The sequence below is a fragment of the Cyanistes caeruleus genome, chromosome 5 (genome assembly GCF_971803275.1).
Source record: "Cyanistes caeruleus chromosome 5, bCyaCae1.hap1.1, whole genome shotgun sequence".
Lineage (NCBI taxonomy): Eukaryota > Metazoa > Chordata > Aves > Passeriformes > Paridae > Cyanistes > Cyanistes caeruleus.
Window position 1 is genome coordinate 29457165 of NC_141705.1, and position 22367 is coordinate 29479531.

Sequence of the window (22367 nt, forward strand, 5' to 3'; positions counted from 1 at the left end):
ACTCAGGACAGTAAGAATTAAATGACTGGAAACCCATGAACATAATTCTGCTCTCAATGTGATATCAGTCAGGGAGCAGTGAGTTAGATGCCTCTAAATCAGCATGTAGAAAAGAACTATCATGCCTAACAAAACAGAGCTGAACTGACTAAATAATCACATTCCAGGAAAAATTTTGCAACAAAACCACCAGTCTGTTGTTATGTAAGAAAACATTTCTTAGGCCTTTATTTACAAAAGCTTTAAAAACAAATACCCTCTGTTATGCAAATTACTTGTTTAAAAAGGACCGCCCAGTTACATCATCATAATTCAATGAGAAAAAGGTATTTGATTTTTTGCTTTTAAGTACAAGATACAACAGAGTAATTGGTGAACATTTGGAGATTTTTCTGCCATTGATTTCCGTGTCAAACACACGTACGCGTGCACACGCACAGACACACAATGTCACGCATTCCATCATTCCAGGCTAGTATTTAGCTATTCAGTACCAAAAATCCTTCCTGCACAACTGCTCTGTGTACATGCTATGCAGAGTTCAGAAGATACTTCAGGGTCCTTGAAAACAATATATCTAAAATATATTGTAAGATATACTCAAAAATAAACTAGCATTACACTCCTCAGGTAACTTTATTAGCTGGAAGTTATTTATATTTTGTTGTATTACAACAAATATCTGTAACATCTGTCTTTGTAACAACTACAAAAAAGCATGATTTAATTGTCTTTCTAATTCAATAATTCAATTAAATAGTATATTTTCAGATCTTTGGGGTTTCTCTTCAACTAAACTGACTTACAAAAATCATGAAATCAAGTACATAATAAATATGACTTCATAAAAAATATCTGAGGTGTACATTACTAAGATAAAAGCCACAAAGTTAATCAAGGGAAATGTGCCATTACAAGACTCCTACTTTTCCATTATCCTTCAACTCTCAGCTTAATGGCAAAAAGGCTAAATTCATAGCTGTTATTTTCCTGAAGGGTGTAAAGCTGTTTTTTCAAGCCTCTTTCCCCCATCACAGAGCGGTTTTATAGCAGCAGGCCAACCAGCAGTTGACATGTGCAGGATGTGCTGGAAGATGACCAAACACTAGTAAAGTAAGAGCAATTACTATGATTTCAGTAGTTTGTTTTGCTTGAACAAACAGATTATGCAGCAAATAAGTCCCGTTGTGTGGGTTGAGATACCAAGGAAATACAGCTTGAAGCTGCTGAACTTGGCAAGTGATTGTTTTCTAGCTGAGGGCAAAAGAAAAAACCAAAACAAACTTCAAATAAAACAGAGGATCTGAGTCAGAGTCGCTCTCTAAAGTGCAAATTTGATGGTCCACAATCTTGAATAGCTAAAACGCCTGCATACTGGAAAGAACAGACATGAAGGGGGAAGTTAGTTATAATCAGAGCCAATTAATTTAGAGAAGGGAAGGGAAAGACAAAAAACTGGAAGAACAATGTAGGCAAGTTTACCGAATATTCATTATCATTCAACTTTCCCTTTCTCTCTGCCACACTGATCCTATACAAGCTTCTTTACAAATGGGCTTGTTAAGAGGCCAAAATGTAACCCAGAAAATTTTACGTATCAATATTAAGATCAAAATCTGTGATAGGAACAGTCAAGTTTAGTACATAGAAAGGCAGAAAAGAAACTGTGCTGAGAAAGGGGGGAAAAAAGCCTTAATTGTCCAAGGGGTTCAACCAGAGATAAAACCTATATACAAGCATGTGGAGGTCAAAAAGACGGCCTTTCATTTCATGTCATGACTGTTTGTTGGCTTCTTCTTCATAAGCGTTTCCTGTGCCATTTTGTACATAAGATGACCCTGAACCAAGACCATACAAGTGGCCACAATATTTGGCATCATCAATGTGATCTTCAAAGAACATCTAAAAAGTTAAAAGAGAGAGACATGAATTATTGCAAAAGAAAAGGTTCAGTTTCATTAGAACTGTAGAAAGGCTTTAAAATTACTTTATTTTTAAATAAGATATCAAATCCCAAGGTGCAAAAGATGATATAATTAGTATAATAAGACACTTAATCTCAACACATTATCACAATATGACACAATTATTTAAATCTGTCAGAAATATAATCAGTCTTCCCGTGTGCCTCTCCCAATTCAATGGCCAAATGCAATGTTTTCACAATTTTGTATTACTAGTCATCACTCAGATATCTGCAAGAGCAACAAAGATACTTCTCCATCTCATTTCTGCTTCTTACAACAAACATATGCTTAGCATCCATCATCAATGCCTGTTCCCTTACCTCTCCTCAATCTGAAGTTTTCACCATACTCTGTTGTCTTGGAATAGAGATGTCCTGATTTATATTATGTGGGTTTGGGGGTGGGGAGCATGGGCACAAAACCCATCACAGAATTTAGATAAATGCAGACAGATGCATTTTCAGCTCCTCTCAGAGCTCTCATTTAATGAGGAACAGCAAAATTTGGTACGAAGCCTGCATTTACACATTACAAGTCTAAATTGGAAATGGAACTTTTCAGTGTAAGACAAAATAAAGTCCATGTTATTCTGGTACTCTGCCTTTCAGACATGGGTTTTCAAACACAAAATCACAAATTGTCTTGAAAAAATAAGAAGACACATATACACAAACATTTTTCACCCTAAAACCTTCATAGCAATCCTGGACACCCCAGAATGGTTCACATTCTGAGTCATCATCAATATCAGAAACCTAAGACAGGCAGAAATATACAGGAAGAGAATGGATACAATACACAATCTAAACATGGAGGCCTGTATATACCACACAGCTCAAACCTTTTCCCTTCAAGCTCTGCTTTTAGCAGCAGTCAGGATAGGAAGTTCTGTCCTGTAGGAATCAGAACCTTTAATTAAAAGTTTTACAGCCCACAGCAGTTCCTAATGAAATAAAGCAGGTAGAAAAAGCCCAAAATAACAACTCTACTCTTGTAGTATCATTATTTAAGTATTCCTGATGGAAATAAAAGGATCAGTAACTTTTTTGGCTGGCACTCCAAGACCCAGCAAGCAAGCTGCATCTCCTTCACAGCAATTAGTAACAAAATTCTGTGCCTCAAAAAGCACTGTAAAGTGAAGCCTTTGTACTCAGAAATACATTTTAAAACACCGAACTCTGCTGAAAAGCTTTAAAAATCTACATTAAATGTACTTCACTCTGCTTACTACTGTACTCTCATTTAGAAATGTTGTATTTGCAAAGAGTATTTGTAAGTACTGGGGGAAAAAAATTCATTATCAGTCCATGTCTGTTGGCTTAAGTAAGTGTGTTGCACTAAAAAAATCTTCAGAGACTTCTAGTTGTGGCAAAAGCTTTTAGTAAATAAAACTAGCTAGTTTTCCACCTAACACAAACTGCATCTCATTAAAGAAACTATCATGGGTTTGAACCTTTACTCTAGAAAACTAACTTGAAAGGCTGTATATTAAGCATGATTATCATATGCTTCCCTTTTTTTGCTCTGGATTTTGTTTCAAATTCAAGAGTGGAAGTTTAACAATACTGGGCAGACTGCAGGTAGCAGGGCTTGGATCATACCAGATCATACGGTTTATGTATTACCAAACATAATCCTTTTCATTACATCTGTAGCCCATGACCTGCTTGACAACTGCAACAATTCCAGCAGAGGCAGAACAGAATGCTAGGATAAGCAAACCAGCTAAACCATCATTCTTTATTATTCACTTGCTGTGTCACTAGTGTTTGTCACGGTCTCATGGTCATGTTCTCCTTCATACAAAAGGCTGGATTCCAGAAAGAAGACTTCAGCATATAGTACTTAACATGATGAAATGATGAGGTTTGATATTGCCATCTGTTCTGACATGGTAAATGACATTGAATTGCTGGAAGAATGCCATATTCTGATGCACTGGCATTTGTTCAGTGCAACTGCTTTCCAGAAGAGGCCCGTTTGACATTTGATTGTTCTGCTAATGCAAAATATCCTAATATTTTCCTGTTGTATTTTCTGTTGTGTGCAGAGAAATAGCGAGGAAATGTGAAGCTTGTAATACCTGACTGTCCTTGCTGTAAACCTTGAATTAACTGACCTTTAGAACCTTAGTTAGACTGAGCTTCACTCAAGGAAAAAAAAATGCTTGGAAATTCTCCAAAGTAGCCTAGAAGTCATTAGCTAATACACCTCTAGCCAGAAAGTTTAGCTAGAAGTGGTTCATTGACACTTCTTCCCCACCTCTCAGCCTGCCACAAGCAGCAGTACACAACAGCTGCATATAACACTGAGGAAAAACAAAAAAAAAAATGCCTTGAGAACAGTCACCCAGCAAGGAATCAGTAAGGCTGGTTCACACTTACTCAGGGAAAAACACAGGTGGTCTCATTTTTGTCAAGAAAGGATTGACTCCTGAAGCCCTTCAGAGACCGCCTTAAAATACCACAGACTTATCAGAATCAGCAATTCCATGCAACTATCAGAGCACATGACTATCATGGAAATAAAAACAATATGTCCACCTACTTCTCTCATTTTGAAAAAGGCCATTCCTGTGAGTAAAGAATCGGATCCTGCCTGATGCTGTGGTCCTATCCTTTCCAGTTCTAACTGCTCAGCCACTTCTTGTAATCCACCCTGAAAAAAAAAATGTTTTTGTTAAATGCTGAAAAAAGGTAAATTAGAAGAGTGTCCCAAATGCAGCTGTTCTATCTGTTACACAGGCCATACAACCTCAGGCATATTTTAATACCTACACACTGTAGCTGAAACAGTCATTATACCTGATAAATGCATACCAGGAGAATCAAACTTTCCATATCAAACAGTATTAATATTCTCTGTCAGTATTGACTAAATAAAGCAATATCTGCAACCAACAAAACTAGTGCTCCGTATGTTCCAGCTTCTCCAGTAACCAGATGTCATTACTTAAGAATTCCTTCAAAATGACTGTTGATACACTGCTTTAAAATGACAGACAAGGCTGTAGAGAACACACCAAAGCTGCAAATCTATCTTCTCTAGAAGGTAAAACTTCTCCAGTTTTGAAGGGAATTTTCTTCTCAATAATCTTATGTGAAAAATTATTCCCTTAACTGCAAAGTTACTAAATAAACACAATTTTAGTGTCCTCTCCAAAACAGTAATACCTTCTACATGTGAGAGCAAAGCTGTCAAAATTTGGTTTGGTTTTACCTAGATAACACTGATCAGCTGAAGGACAGGCATGTAATACTGTAACAGCAATCTTTTACTGCTGTGAGCACGTGATTGTACAAAGACTCTTTTTTCAATTAATTAAGCTATAAAGCTACTGGCAAGACTAAAGCACATGCACATTCTTAATGATATAGAAAGATTAAAAAAAACCAAAACAACAATCTTTAGTGCTGCCATAAGCATTGAAAGGCAAAAACATTGCACAGAGGCAATGCATTTAAATAAAGAATGCCTAGAGTTCACCTTCCCATGCACTCTTAACCCATTTTAAGTACAGGAAGTGAAGCAATAAGAGACAAAAGCGTAGCAGTCAAAACTCATGGAGTTATAAAGGAGTCCAAACTGAAAATCAGATCAAACATTTTGAAAATTCCTGCGAGTCTTATGGCAACATATTTGCATTCAGGTTTTTGTTTAAAATGATGGAAGCTTCAATACTAACATTCCTGATAACATCTACAAACTAATATGAAAACCTGGTACAGCTATTGCTAGTTTTAGTCTGTCTTGAGCAGCAGATAAACACCTGACAATAATACCTGATTGCTCCCTCCACCACACTACCCTGACCCTGAAGTGAGCCCTTCCCCCATGCCCAAAAAGTGATGTCACAGAATAACCACCATGTCCTAGCCATGCCCCATCCTGGCTACTGCAAAAATTCACCCTGTCCTGGCTGGAGCCAGGACATTATTCATTTCTCATCCTGTACTATCTATGTCATGTCCAAATCTTATAACTTCCACCTATATACATATATTCATACACATAAGTACAGGTATAATTTCTATAGACAATGGCCTTCTCTCTGAGATGTCTCTTAATTTAGTCCATTACTGTGGGTTTTATTTATCCTAGATGTCTTCCAGGGCAGGAACACTGGTGTGCTGTCAGCTCATTGCAAGCTGCATCAGGAGCTCATGAGTGGTATATGTGGACCACTCCATATTCATTTGCCACAGTAATTATGGCATACAGTGGAATTCAGCAACAAGTATTATATGATTCAACACTACAAAGTGTTCTTACCCAAAAATCAAATCCCCTTGAAGTACACATCATCATGTTTCCCCATCCCCCTGTGGTGAATGTGTAACCAGGTCCTGAAGGCAAACCTCACAGATGGATTTGCCTTTGCTTGAGGCAGGACTAATCCGAACGGTCTTTCCTAACATGTTGCTCATATAGGGATATAAGAACAGGGATTTATCGCCTTCTATGGTATGTGGAGGTTTTGATTGGGCAAGGCCAGCTCAGTTGGTGGACGCTCAGGTGTTAACTAAGCAGGCGGCCTCTGCTAAATGTAGAGTCGACCATCAGAACGTTCCACCACCCACTGCTTTCAAGGTTTTTTAACAGTCCATTGTACCATCTAATTTTCCCAGAGGCTGGTGTGTGATAGGGAATATGATACACCCACTTCATAGCATGCTCTCTGGCCCAGGTGTCCATGAGGCTATTTTTGAAATCAGTGCAGTCCACTTACTCCACATGACATCAGGCACGATGTGTGGAATGGACTTGCCCTTCAAACATCCAGACCAGCACCGGTAGTTGTGGTGCCAAAAGGAGCTCTGCTTTGGTGTTAATCACTTTTGAGGCAGCTCAAACCTCTCCAAAAATGCCAGGATCTGTTCTTCAACTGGAGCATAGCAGGCCTCAGATCCTTTGTACCCCCAACTCCAGAACCCAGGTCAGCCTCAAGCCTCTCCAGGTACCTTCTGACAGAGGCTCCAGGAAGGCCATTCTCCCCAGCTGCAGTGTAGAGCAGCTACACTGACTACACACCTTGTCTGGTGCAAAACACCAGACTGGCTACTTGGATGAACTAGCCACCAGATGAACAATTACCCATTTGAACTGTTCAAAAAGCTTGTTTAAATCCCACTTCAAATCATTCTTCTCCTGGCTCACAATATAGAAGATTTACAATTTGACTGTAATCTGAGATATGCATCCTCCAAAAACCCAACAGCACCTAAGAAAGCCTGTATTCATTTCTTGCTGGTTGGTGGGGGTCTAGCTGCTATGTTGTTGATCACATCAACTGGAATCATTATGACATCCATCTTGCCATTTTCCTCCTAAAAACTGAATTTCCCAGGCAGATCCCTTGACCTGACTTTGCTTTATGGCAAAACTAGCCTTCAGGATAATCTGGATTATTTTCTCTCCTTTCTCAAAAACCATCTCTGCCACATTCCCCATATAATGATGTCATCAATGTACTGCAAGTCTTCAGGAGTCTCGCTCTTTTCCAGTGCAGTCTGGATTGGTCCATGGCAAATGATGGGGCTTTGTTTCCACTCCTGGGGCAGTTGGTCCCAGGTGTACTGGATGCTCCTCCAGGTGAAGGCAAACTGTGGCCCGCACTCTGCTGCCAAAGGAATGGAAAAAAATACATCAGCAATATCAGTCAATGATACTGACTGTGCTCCCCTGGACTCCATACTGAAGTTCTAGCATTTCCAGCATAGTGGCTCACAGTGGTGGTGTGACTTCACTCAGGCCATGATAGTCCAGTCAATTTGCCATATAGGATTATTAAAGGGTGAGTGGGTCTTGCTGACCACTCCCTGGCTCGCCAGTTCACAAATCATCTCATGGATGAAGGTCATGAAGTACCCAGTCAATGCAGCATTGTTGACAGTGCAGCGTTGTGGTAGAAATTGTTACCTGTTGCTCTTTGACTCTCAGCAGTCCCAAAGCAGAAGGGTCCTCTGAGAAATGAGGCAAGTTATTCAACTGTCTAATTTCCTCTGTCTCCACAGCAGCTATCTCAAAAGCCCAGCAATGACCTTTTGGGTCCTGAGGTAATCTATGTCAAGGATACACAGAGACTCTGTGTATATCAGCAGCGACTCTGGTCCTTACTGGTGCGACATGGGACATCTATCCAGTTTGCTTGAGTCTTTTGAATCTGTCTGCAATCTTCGACAGTCTTTAAACAGCCGAGGAGCAGGTTGGTAAAGAGGAAAAGAGATTACTGGAGTCTGTCACCCAAAGGACTGTTTTTTTCTTCTTCTTTCATTGACATCAATGCCTATGAGTTGGTGAATGACAATGGTGTGCTCTGTACAAACTTCTGCCACATGGATTGTGTACAGTGGACCTTATCTGGATCTACAGGGGACTTCTTGTTATTTGAATCCTTACCGATCACGTTCAGCACAACTAATTCTCTCAGGTACTGGACATCTTTCTCCATGGTGCTGCATCTGCTTGGGCATACCACTAGATCATTCAGGAGAGAATACCTTTCTCTCATGCTTGACAGGAGTTGCCGCCAGAGGCTGAGTTTCTGTCCTCTTCCCAAATCCCCACTAGGATAGGGACACCAGTTGCTTGGCTTCATTATCATCTAGTTTCATATTGTGGGCCATATTCCAGCATCACAGCAGCCAGCTCATCCGGTGCTTTCATGACTGGCAGCTGTAATCTTTTCACTTGGCTCATCCAGGGATAGAAACTGGGTGATTATCTCTGGTCCTGCCTCTTCCTCCTGTTCTGAGAACTCTATTTCCTTTTTATGCCTCACTATGCAAACTGATTTGGTCCTGGATTTTTTCCTTCTGTGTAGGTGTGACTGTTACTGGCATGAGTCATTCTTCCAGTTCAGCTGCAGTTTGAGTGGTCACAGCACTGTTGATCTGCTTTCCTCCTCTTCCCCTAAAAGTCCTAGCCTTAAGGGTCTAGCATTGGACTGTGTCCAGTAAAGAGTAGCCGGGGCCCAGCACACTTCAGTAAGTTGATTCTTTATGGAGTTGCCACAGCATTCTTCTTGTAAATATTCTGTCACATTATCAAGGTCCTGTAGTGATATACTCTCAAAACATTGGAGGAATTTTCCCCCAAAATGGCCCATTTTATCCCACATTCCATGCTACTCATGACTATCCTCCCTCAGACAGATCTCTAGTTAACCTTCCTAGAAATTTCTGTCCTGATTTGAGACACAGGAGCAAGAGCATGTTTTCCTTAACACCCAAAGGAAATTCAAAATTCTCAAAAGCTGTTCTAATAGGCCTGAAGGAGAAAAAGGTAGTGAAAAGCAGGGGAAATTAATCCTCCCATTCCCAGTTTAGGAATGATTAGCAATGGACTCCCAGAGGTAGCACCCAAGGTAAGGGTAGGAGAGCAGGACTGAATATCCCAAATGATCTTCATTGCCCTCAATGTTATCATGTCATAAATGTGACTTCATACAATCAACATACATCAACAAAGCAATCCTGATCTGAAAATGAGCATCCTGATGGGCACATAGTAAATACATAAAAACATACGTGGTTAGGTACCACACAAATAGACACCCTCACACAAATAGACCAAACAACACTGTGACCACTGCCTCTGAATCTAATAGGACAAATGCTTAAATGAAATGAAGCCACTCTGATCAGATCTCAACCCTGCACACCCCACATTGGGTGCCAAGTAAGGCTGTCATGGTTTAGAAATGGTATTCTCCAATTTAGTGTTTCCACTAAAACCATTCCAAACTACACTGCCACTCACTCACTCCCCCCTCTCCTGTGGCAGACCGGAGAGGAGAACTGGAGGCACAAAAAGTGAAGAATACAGGTTGAGACATGAACCATTTACTGGAAATTAGCAGTGAGATAAGAAAACAAACAGAAATAGCAACAATACTAATGATAGCGTGTGCAAGAAAATAAATATTATTGCTCACCTACAGAAACATCTGACAATAATACCTGATAATACCTGACTGCTCCTTCCACCACACTACCCTGACTCAGAAGCAAGCTCTTCCCCCATGCCCAGGAAATTATATGAGGTGTCACAGAATAAACTCCATATCTCAGCCATGCCCTTTCCTTGCTACTGCAAAAATTTACCCTGTCCTGGATGGAATCAGAATAGCAAATTATTAAATTATTGAGATTCTCTTTCAGGTAAGACTTTTACACTCCAGATGGGTATGCTTCACTCTTGGAGAAGGACAAATTCTTCCCAAATTTTCAGAGTATCAACCTTCCAAGAAAACGCCACAGAATAATTTACATAATCACTCAACCATAGTCAACAGCGAATCTACTTTGAACTCTCATTTCATGGCACAGTCACAGAGCTTATTGTTCTGCACAAAACCCCAAATTAAAAGCAAGTTTTCAACAAGGTCTACCAATCTACATTACTTAGGATTGCCACTACTATCAAAAGGTTTGGAATTGTCTGCATTAAAAGCTTTTTAGACTGTAAGCAAGAGTTTAGCCCATAATACATTAATATCTCAAGTCAACTTCAATCTGCATGCCAGTAAAGTCGTAATAACAGACTGTAAATTCACAGAGTATTTAATTCCCCCAAAAAAGCATCAATCAGATTTCCAGTTCTGAAGCCTATTTCTCTTTCCAACGCCAAGAATCTTTTTTGGGTGTGTGGGGGCAGAGAGTAGGGGACCTACAGCAGATCAGCGACTATCATACAAAAAATAACTTAGGCAAGTCAATAAAAGACAAATTCACAGCTGTTCAATTCACTGCAATTTAATAAAGATGAAAAGTGACACACATTTGGAGACAGCACACACATTTTTAGAGTCACAACACTAAATGTTTAGTGATTTGTTTCAGGCAGTTTCTCTCAGTACAGTTCAAGTCCACCATAATTTCATCACTGGCAAATTTGGAGGGGTAAAATAGCCCATTTCCCTTCCCCTGCTGTCACTATCGGTCTGCAGGATAGGTGAGTGGATCAAAACTTACTGCAGGAAAGCTGACCTACATAGTCAGCTCTGAAAAAAAAAAATCACCCTTGTTCTTATGGTTTGCCAAAGTAAGACCTGTGAAGGCTTTTCCTGTCTTCCAAAAAAATCTTAGAGTCTCTAAACAATGCAGGTTACACACAACTATGCCTTAATGATGCCAGAAACTACAATACCCTCTTTCCCAAGCCCACTGGGAATGTCACCTCTGAATGGTGACATGGAACATCAATTTGTCACCTTTTCTATGTCACTAAATTTGGAATATACATTCTGTTCTTGCAAAATGTGTCACCAGATAGGCACCAGATGCTCTACTTTGCTTCACTGGGAGTGAGAAAGTGAGGACTTTTTGGGGCAGGTTCCTCCCCCCTACTAATTTAAGACTCCTGAAATTTAAGAGCATTTAATTTTTACTCCTGGCCTCTGTGGAGAAGTGTTTCTAAAATGTTCCCTAATGCACAGCCATTTGCCCAGATGATTGTACCAGTAACAACTGTATATGAATACAGATAAGTACACTTTTCTTACTAACTGAAAGGGTGATCTACATTTTCAACATTAATTTGATTAACAAAGGATTCACACAATTTACTTTCCACAAAAGTAGGCTACTATTCAAAGTGACACACTCTGCTAGTTCATCTCAGAAGGAAAGAAGACTATAAACAGCACACAGATCAGTAGTTCAGCACAATAAACTGGCAAGCCATTCCTTAGACAGGATTTGATGTTACTAAGGTGAGTGTCCTCCTCTTCCTGCAGGTTTTCCTTAAGAAATCCTAGAGTTAAATTACTTTCCATAAAAAGCAAAAAATCATCAATTGCCTCAGATGAGTGATGCACCTCACTCCAGCAGCAGTGCAGAGTCTTAACAGCTCTTTGGCAATTAAAGCTGTTAACAGTGCCGTTAGTATCTTTCTTTCACTTGCTGTCTGTCTTTCCCTTCACACGCTTAGCTTCAGGTCCCACTTGTGCTCCAGACCAGTAAGGTATCCAAATTTATGCTTGATAGAATAAGCCAATTAGTAGCTCCACTGGCCTGACATGAGAAATTAATTTCTAGTTCGTTTTTTTCCTAGAAGTCCAATGTTGTCCCTAAACATATGTTGTTTATCTTTGCTTATGGAGCCATCTGAAACATTCTTCATTTCTCATCCAAGACACTTCCACATCATCCCGCAATTACCTCTGCCTAGATGACTGCAGTCCTTTAGTGGACTGCACAATGAGGAAATAAGAGTATATGAGACCCATCAATTCTTATGGCTAAGGAAATAAAGAATTAATTCCAAATATGGGTTTATAATCTATCAACAAAGTTTCCAGTTTAAACACGGTATTTTTAACTGGTAAACAGTTATAAAAATTTATTTGTGCTCTTGCCTGCTTCTATCAATGCCTTTAATATTAAATATATAAAGCTTGAGACAACAATGCTTAATATGCACCATCAAAGCAAAAGCAGACAATAAAAAAAGAGAAAGTATTTTTAAGCATGACGTATCCTGTCTCCAAATGCAAAATTTGCTCCAAACCATTAACAGATTACTTACCTTCAGATTTTTGCAACTCTTCATGAGATATTTTACATCATAGATGACAGGGAAAAACAATCGCAGTATCTCAAAGAAGTCCAGCTCTTCCTCAGGTAAATTGGAGTTTGTCAGGATCTTGATTAGATAGCCAAAGTCATATCCACTGCAAATTAATAACAAAAATAATATAAGCAACTGACTTAGAAGCATCCTTCTCACTTCCAACATCAAGACTTCACTGCACATTGACAGGATATTCTGCTTAAATTCAATGCAATAAAGACCAACGTCTATGCAAAAAACCTAAACTTCCATGTGAACAACCCCATTGCAGATTCCAAAAACATTTTAATTTGGTCTGAATAAGGCCAAGTGAAGATGTAAAAAGATCTGCCTACAGGACTTTCTCTAAATCCCAAAATAAAGTAGGGCTGCTGGGTCTTCATCTAATAACAAGAACTTCCAGCAGAAAGACTCCTATGCTGGTTTCTTTCACATAGACTGGAGTTTCTCACTACAAACTGAGACAGAAACTTCTACAGTTCTCAAAATCCAAAAGATTAATGAGTTTCCAGAGCCAATGCATGTTTATGCCTCAAGGAAAATCTAACCCTCAGCAACAAAGAAGAGGAATTGTCTTTCAACTTTTCCAATTAAATCAGCACACAGACAACTAAAAACTTTATAATAGCTTGTAGACTATTACTCTTTCTGGAGGCAATGACAAAGTAAGCTGGAAAAAAAATTTGTGTGTGTGTGTATATATATATATATAAGTCTGCAGGAGGCAGCAAGGTAACTGAGCAGTGCTTATTTTTTAGAAGAAATGGTGGTATTACAGTGTGTACATGGTAGAGAGAAGAGTTCAGGAAGGCTTCCTCCTCCATAGCTCAACTGAATAAAGAGGATGTAGGACTGAGGCGTGGCAGTAACGGGGAAACTGCGGCCTTCTACAAAGAGTTATGAGAGGAAACAAGAGAGTTAAGTACAGGAAAGAGAGATGTCAGGTATTAAAGCAAGACTGAACACCACAACAAAAAGCAGTGATGACTAGTTATGTTTTTTCCTAGGAGAGCAGCAATTACAAACCAGATTATTCATGACCTGGCCATGAAACTCATCTGCTCTTATCCCTTGTACTTGTAGGACTGCTTATGCACTAAACTAAATCAAGGAGTGATACTTCCTCTTCCACGTTACTAAGTTTGCATTGAACCAGATCTGCTCCTAGATTTTACTGACATAAATTTTAAAAATGCCTGTACTAACAAAGAATATGAAAACACTACAGTAGAGCTGCTTCTACTGAAGGTTTTATCAGTTTCGCTATTTAAGGAATCTTAGCATAGAGCTGAGGGATGACTCAAGTGAGCAGGTGGCCATCACAGACTCCAAATTTCCTGTTTAAGACTTTGTGTTCGTTCTTGATTACACAAGGGTCATACTCAAAACCAAGAATTTTTCAAGTTGGTAAGTACTGGTCAGGATCTTTAACTGTGAGATAAGCAATAGAAAAGATAAATCAGTTAAGAGCGCTATACCACTGCATACATATATATATATGTATCCTGCAGATATTCAAAGAGTGGTGACTTCTGACATAGATTCAAGGCTTCAGCTTGCACACTCAATGTAAGTAAGTTTACTTTGAATTTTCTGTATACAATAAGGTTATCTCTGTCATCTTTATACTATGAGTTTTTAGACAGAGGGTAGAAAAACCTTGAACATACTGTGGGTAAACGGGCTGTTTGCTACAAGTCCATTAACACAAGATACCTAATAGCCATAGACTACTGCAGATCTCCCATGGGGGTTTCCAGTGCTCTAAGCAGAAATTGAACAAATCCTGTACTGCATCTGGTACTTTGAAGCTGTGCTGGCCACCCTCCAACTTCCACAGCAACAGCCACTGGCCAGGGAGCAAAGGAGCCAAAGATAAAGAAGGATTTCAGTTGACTCTTACAAAGTAAAAACTGTAGTAAACTTGGCAAAACAGTAGCTTGGAAGTCTAATTTTATTAGATCATTTGAAGGGGTAGGGAAGTGGTGGGAAAGCCGCTTTATGTATCAACATAAAGCCCTCTATAGAAGGAGAAAAGAAAAAGCCACATTAGCAAAAAATGCTGTTCCAAAAGATGCATAAAGCACTGTTTAGGATTGTGGAGACTTACTCCTTTAGAGTCTACAGTTTACTACCTCACTGAATTACTGACACTGATCATCCTCAAGGCTCAAATGTAAGTCACATTAAAACTTTTAAAGTGAAAAAACCATATTTGTGGTACTCCTCTTCAAAAGAAAGCTTTTTTGATTTGTCTTCAAAAAAATGTATATGAATAAAATAATAAAAAAAAGATGCTCTCAAACACTTCTAATTTCTTTAAATAAGGAAGTACTTCAAGAAAAGTCAACATTCCCTTACTATTTAGATGGAAAGGGAGCAGGTTATTACAAATAGCAATTTTGATTGAGAACTATATATTTTTTCCACTTGGAGATTTTAGCAAATCCATGCTTTGAGACACAAAATTTATCACTCCAGTTCAAGACTTAGATAGATCCAGTAAAACAAATTTTGACTGGCCACTACTGATGCTAACAGAAGTCTAAGAAAGTCCACGGCGAGCGATTAGGTAATTACCTTCACATTAAAGAAGTTTTCTTCTAAACCTCAAACAGTGATTAGTGGTTGGTTTATACCCTGAAGCACTCAGGCTTCCTTGCCTTAAAAAACCTGCACCATTTCTAATATAATCATCCGAAATCACTTAGCACAGCAAGCCACAATCTGTGGAGCTATACAACACAAGCACTCACTCTTACAGACATTTGTTTTGTTTTTTCACTGAACATGGACAGCTCTAGGCAACAAGACAAAAGTAAAGATCAAACATGCCTCTATTTCTTTCCCTTACTTTCAAGAAAGAATTCAGATAGCCAATTAACAATGAATTCTACTCAAGCATCAAGCCTCTAAAATAAATCAAAACTTTCAAGAGCTGAGAAAGCTCTAGCTCATTTTATAAAGCTAACAGAAACGAGCCAGCAGATTAAATTTTACTAAATTCAGTTAGATAAAATTATTACTGAAACATATCAGCTTGGAATTTTGCAGCATCCCAAGAACATCTGGGTTTTTATTTTCAAAAAAGCATGTTTTCACAGACCCTCCAAAGCTAGACAAAGGAGGTTGCAGAGAAGTGGACACTTAAAAGCTTCTGCAGAGCAGACAGTTGAACAACCACACAATCAACATTTAAGCTGCTCCTTCCTAACTTGCTACTGTCAAGTACTCACAGCTCTTTTGACTGTGATAAAAATCACAAATTCAGGGCTTCCCCCTCTTCTCTCATTGACTCAAACACATTTGAACACTCACACACACAAGATTAGATGAAGTTGCCTATGAAGTTGCAATACACAAGAATTGGTGACAGAGCAAATATTTCTTCAGTCATATCTGACAAAACTGCAGGTCCACGTAGACTTGGCAACATGTCAGGATGCCAAGGCAGCTACATAAAATGCAAAGATAAAAAGCACACAGAGAGCTATGTGAGAAGGGAAGAGCTTAGAAATGAACTGCATGAAAGTTCAAGGAAGTCAAAGACTAGAAAATGAAAACCAAATCGTAACTTCATACTCTGAAAAAGGAGTGATTCCACTTTCCTACTTACTATGGGACTCAAAATTTTAAAGAGTTAGTAGTAATTTAAGCATTTTAAGGAAACAGAGGCAATAGCAGTCAGCAACTACCAAGTACAGCTTTATCAGCTGTCAAAGAACTACTGCATGGAGAGCCTAAATGGAACAAATTTTCAGCTGAGCATCTTGCTGCCTAAGTTTCCATTGACAGAACATAATCACAATCAAAGATGTATTTAGAAAGCCACTCAGTATTCTTTGTGGCACATTTTGTATGACCCATGCTCATTTATAGCTTTTCATAATTTTACTTGGGTTACTCAGAATGTAACCCACTTACTCCAAGGTTTTGCGCTCAAGATAATATCAACAAGGTCTGGAAAAGCTATAAACACTCTAATAACCAGTGTTTGACAAATATTTGCTAAACAACTGTCTTAAGAGGATTTCTAAAGACTCTTTCAGTGAAATCCACAAAAGAAACTCATTTCAACACAGATGAAACTGGACTTCTATTAATAAAGCCATTTCAAAAACCCTTCAAAAGCTGCACCAGTAGAAGATGGCATTATGGCACACAGCTTGCACTACACTACAAGCCTATTACTTAGGAATTATGCACACTAAATATAATTATGCTCTAGAAAGAATCCCTAGTGAAGAAATTGCTCAGGTATACCTTATACCAGGCCCTTATATTGCCCAGTCATCAGGCAATATTGGAAAAACACCCATTTGAGGCTGAAGATGCTGCTACATGGCATCCTCTGCTGAGGCACCAGTTACATGCATAACCTGCTTCCCCCTTCTCTTGAACCATCCATATTACTGTAGTCAACTGTAAATATAAACGCAAGAGCCCATAACACTGTGTTTAGGAAGCTGAAAAAAACTTAATACTAAATTGGCTTTTGTAGTTATTTTGACACAATTTAAGGCATTCTTGTTACAGTATTCTTCCCCAAGGCGCTACTCTAGAAACAAGAGTGCAAAAGTAAGATTATTTTAGAGTTCTATCATGAGTACAGCCTTGTTAATTCGCTTCACCTTGCTGACTTCCTTAGAAGTCAGCCTTTAAGACTGACGTCTCAGGGCATTACATAGAAATAAGCCTTTAAAGACACGGTCGTTCGCAAAAATTTTGGCATGTAGTTAGCTAAACAACAACTACTGTGTATGTTTTTAAAGTATTAAATCTTATTAAAACTCAAAAATCTTTTGTATCATGACAGATTCATAGAGATTTAGCATTTACATTTCTATTTTTACTTGAAAGATTGACTCCTTTGATAGAGTAAGCAGTAAAATATATGCATAAGGCTTATCAGGGATCTCCTTCCAAGGTGAGTAATTTCATCTGCCCAGATTTGCAGATTTTATAGACCTCCTCACTGATAATTCTCTCCCATGAAACAAACAATATTTCCTCAAGGATTGCTTAGGAATATTTTGTTTTAGTAATGTTTCTGTTATTACTTGCACGTGTACAGCGCCACCTGCTGGTTTAGCAGTTTCGTGGTTCTTAGCTTTACAATTTCCGGGTTACTGCATAAACACCAAGGCTAAAAACACCAGTAAAACACCTGTGGTCTCTATTCTTCCAATACCAAATGGTGTTAGAGGTATTACAGCAGAAATATTTCCTCAGTCTTACCAATCAAGACATGGGGTACATACACAGCACTCAAAGTCAGGAGATGTGAAATCCAAGCTCTAGAACTCAAACACCAGTCAGATGTTGAAACCCCAAATTCTTAACATGCAGAATTTACCTATGAAAGGAAAGCCACTTGACTCCTTCACACAATACAACTCCTGATGTCATGAGCAGTTCTGCAAAGTACTGTGTCTCAATTCCTTCTTCTTCATGCTTTTTAAACTGGATTCCAGATGTCGTCAACAGTTCAATAGAGTCCTGAGCATACATATCTTCTCTAAAAACAGAGAGGAAAAGTAAATTTCCAAAATCTACAAGCCTCAGTGAGGTAACATTTCTTTTTTGCTATTCAATCCACAGACTTCACTAGCAGAGTAGGAGCAATTTGACTTTGTTCCAGGTTAATTACAAAATCAACCATTTTTCAAAGTTTTTTTTTTAACTTTTATTATCATTTCACCATTCCCTTTTCACCTCCATTCTTACCATCTTATACAAAAATTAGTTCCTGCTCCTCTACCAGTTACCAATAAACACTCTTTTGCAAACCTTCAGATGAAAGTGCATCTATAAAACTCATTTGGCAAAATATCTGTATATTGTTTGAACTGTGACAAATTAAATATAACAGTTGAAGCACTAACACATTATATTACAGAACTATAAGAAATACACTCCAGATTCCTGTACTGAATTAGTTCTGTAGATAATATTTCTCAAAAGTTTTTTGTGATTTGAGCTTGTGTAAATGTCTAGACATGTGTTCATCAAACTTGTTACTCAATAAAATTGGAAATGGACTATTTACTCCATTTAGTCAATCCTTAGAATTCAGGTATCCTAACTTTTGTTCTAAGCAACCTGTTTCAACTTTTAAAAATATTAAAATATTAACCTATTTGGTCAACTATTTTGAACCTAAAATTTAATAGGTTAAAATAAAAATTTCTCTATGATTTGTTTGCTCCCCTCCTACCTCTGCGTTTATTCCCTTTAACGCTATCTTTTTTTTTTTTTTTTGGCAAAGTCTTAATGCTAAAATTCATGTTTTGGAGTTTTTCTCCCTGAAGTTTTATCTGTATCATCATTACAAAAACATGAAATGGTTAAATGAAGACAAAAAAAATAATAATGCAAGCATGAATCTACCTAGAGAATTAAATCCATTTTTACTGTCCACAACATACTACTCCACAGTCTCTTCAGTGAACAGTTTTAAATTTTAATGAAAAACAATCAGAACACAAAAAAACCTAGACAAGACAACCAATATATCAAACTTGACTATTAGATTCAGTCACAGACCTGTATTCCTTGCTCCTGATAGCAAGACATCATTTTTTAGAACACAGATATACATCCTCAAGATGTGTTAAATCTTTTTTCTTCCATCCTGCACAGCTGCTCATTAGCTCTCCAGCTTTGAGGCACTAGCTTCTCAACACCTGTCTATCTCCATAACACACCATTTAACAAAAAGGGGGTTTCATTCTAGTTGCTACTCTGTACTAATCAGGTGCATCGTATGATTAGAGAAATATTTATGCTCTTTAAAAGCACACTAAAACAAGACCTGGCTGGAACCACATACACAAAAAAAAATACCTTCTAGGAACAACCAACAGCTGTTTTGCTTTAGGAGAAGAACACTTGGCACAGTGCCACTTCCCAAAAAGATGTTGAGAAACAGACAAAAATAAGTTGTCCATCCACATAAAAAAAATAAAAAATATTAGTTTCTCATGCAGTACTTACCAAGTTTATATTTTTCTGTACACCCCAATCAACAAGTAAAATGTAATTTGGTGATTACCTGTATCTTCCCTTACTAAGCTGCCTTATCTCTGCGGCATCTGGCACAAATAGATGGAAAACTACTCTTGGTTTCAGTTGTTTGATACTAAGTAGACCTTTGAAGCTCAGAAAATAAATCAAGTGTAGCACAAGCCCTTCTTCATAGATCACAGTTTGGAAGTTATTAATTCACTCTTCGTTCTCTGTTATAATTAAGTTCAGTATATTCTTCTATTTAAGAAAATTGGTAATTTTCATCCAGCATTTATATGGCCAGGTAAGTTCAGAGTTACCAAAACATTAAATCTGCGCTTACGTTTCTTTCAAGAGACAATTCAGACAAGACTAAATAGAGCATGTCATTGCTCAGATCAAACTGATTCATGACAATCCAGAGCACTACTTGCTTGAAAGAAGGCAGAGATCAAGAGAGGCAGCAGCAGTTTTCCACTTAAAAACCTCAACTACTTTGAAAACAAGTCTTTTCATCTGCAGAAAAAAACAGAAGTCTGTTCTCTAAACCTCTCTTGTAGACCGTGAATTTAACTCATGTATATAAAGTTGTCCAGTAACACAACTGCCAAAAACCCCAAGGCTTGAACATACTTAAATGTGTGAGAAGTGTTTGTACTGATCTTCAATTCAATAGATAATCAACATACAAAAATCTATCAAACCAATTATGTTTACTCCAGAAAAAACAAAATCAAGATACTAGTAACTTTGTCGACCACCAGCTAAAGATATAATTAGAGCACCAGGTAAGTGTTTGATCCCCCTGAAAAAGTGAGGTCTATGCTTATAAAGTGTTATCACTGATAAACTTCACATTTTGAAATAAAGTTCATGGTATTATTTCAATATAGTAAAGGTCAGCTTGTTTTTGAACCAACACTTTAGACAAAACATTTCAGAATGATAACATTTGACATACTTTTTTAGTCACTTCAGTAATTTTACTTTTTTTTCTTCAAGCATTGGTATTTTCCACCTAAAGTCGATGGGATTTCTGTAACAACTAGTAAGAGTTAAGTAAGGCAGAAGCACTCTAACATGCTAAACATGAAAACACAGAGCTAACTCTTGCATTAAGTACAAAAGGCCTTCCACATTTTTTTTAAAAAAATGCATAGCATTTTTGACCAAATTATCAGCAGTAAGGCAGACTGCATATAAATGAAGGAAGAAAGCATGTTTGGTTGACAAAAATTTTCCTTACATGAGTATTTATGGTATCTCAGTATTATAATCAGATAGATAAAAAGGTTGCTAAAGTATTTATACATTTTCAGTAAGTCAGAAACATACGTTTAGCAGCACAGAAACTGAATACTTACGTTAAGTTAAATTTAAAATTAAATTGCCAAGTTGAAGTTCCTGGAGGGTATTCTCCTTGCTCATTCATAAACGTCAGTCCTAGTTGAATTATTTTTAGCAAGTCAACATTGCAGCGTAAGAGTTGGTACTGATAGTCTGCGTTGCTTCTGAATTCTCCAATAGGCCTTGCAACTACTCCTGGAAATTCTGTGTCCTGCAAGAGCAGAATTAAAACTTGAACACATGACAACTATACATATCTAACCATATCATAGCTGTAGAGTACTGTGTGTAATATTAACTTTTAAAAAGATAAAAGATTAGGATCCAGATGTTCTTACAGTGTTAATTCAACATTAAGATTTCCTTATGCTTTTAATTTAAAAAGGATGAGCAAGTGTACTGACCTCAGCTAAAGTCACAACTTTTGCAGCAATTTGCTAGACAGACATCAAGCACCCACTTACCATAGCTACGTAGTTATACTTCCGTATAACTTGACGAATTTTCTTCATCTCTTCATCCAAGTTACAAGCCCAAACTTCACAGATTCTTTGGCTATGGTCTACGGTAGCTGCTGGCATAGTGGGGGGCTTTAGAGACCATACATCAAAAGTTACACTTGACCGAGGATCGGTTTCATAAAGAGGACTTCAACTGTTTATTTTTTTTTAGCCTAAGACAAAAAGAAAGCAAAGCATCAAAAGCGTAAGTTTTTACCCTTAGTCTGAAAAAAAAAAAAAAAAAAAAAGGCTTAAACACCACATCCACCCTTTATCCTTGCAGATTTCACAAAAGCAGAACATAGCCATCAAAACCACAAGAATTTCGACTACGAGAGCTCAGATTACCATCAGAAACTAAACCCCTAGAGTTTCGTTAGCGACTGTTTCCCGCACAAGGGCGGCAAGGCGCACCAGTGACACAGATCCGGGAGACACCCGGGTCCCCAGGCGCTCCTGCCCGCGGCTCGGAAGGGCGCGTTCCTGCGGATCTCTGGGCTGCGTGCAGCAGGGAACGAAGCGGGAAAACACAGTCACGCCAAAGCCGGCGGCACCGCGAGCGGCCTCCCGAGGCAGGAGCAGCTCCTCCAGTTCCCAAGGGCCGCGCTAAACCAGCGAGCGACGCGCGAAGACCGACACACGGTCGGCCGGGTTCCCGCGCGCGTGAAAGGCCCCAGGAGCGCCCGGAGGAGCCGCAGAGCCCGGGGGCCCCGCAGGGCTCCGTGCCGGTGTCCCCGCCCGGTGCCCGCGGCGCCGCCCCCGCTCACCCCTCACTCTCCGGCCGGGCCGCGGCGGGTCTGGGAGGCCCCGCGCGGCCCCCGCGAGCCGCAGGAAGCGCTGCTGCCCCCGGCGCCGCCGCCGCGCGCACAAAGCCATTACATCATCACCGCGCGCCGCGGCCTTTCCCCCCTCCCGTCTGGCCAATCGCCGGCCGCGCCGCCGCCGCCCCCGCCCCGCCCCTCCGCCGCTC

At 39.0% G+C, this 22367-nt stretch overlaps 1 protein-coding gene across 2 annotated transcripts; it reads right to left on the reverse strand.

The window, feature by feature from the left end:
• Positions 1 to 200: 200 nt before the first annotated feature.
• CNOT7 (CCR4-NOT transcription complex subunit 7) lies at positions 201 to 22345 on the reverse strand. Of its 2 annotated transcripts, none has more exons than XM_086888790.1 (7): positions 22165 to 22345; positions 21362 to 21570; positions 20915 to 21108; positions 17899 to 18060; positions 12498 to 12642; positions 4515 to 4625; positions 201 to 1902 (listed from the first exon to the last, which is right to left on the reverse strand). In XM_086888790.1, exons 2-7 carry the CDS (start codon positions 21476 to 21478, stop codon positions 1774 to 1776), a joined length of 858 nt encoding a protein of 285 aa, XP_086744916.1. In that variant the 5' UTR covers positions 21479 to 21570; positions 22165 to 22345; the 3' UTR covers positions 201 to 1773. The 2 variants fall into 2 exon arrangements, with proteins under 2 accessions (XP_086744916.1, XP_086744917.1); XM_086888791.1 differs by having other exon boundaries at positions 21812 to 22173.
• Positions 22346 to 22367: the final 22 nt, after the last annotated feature.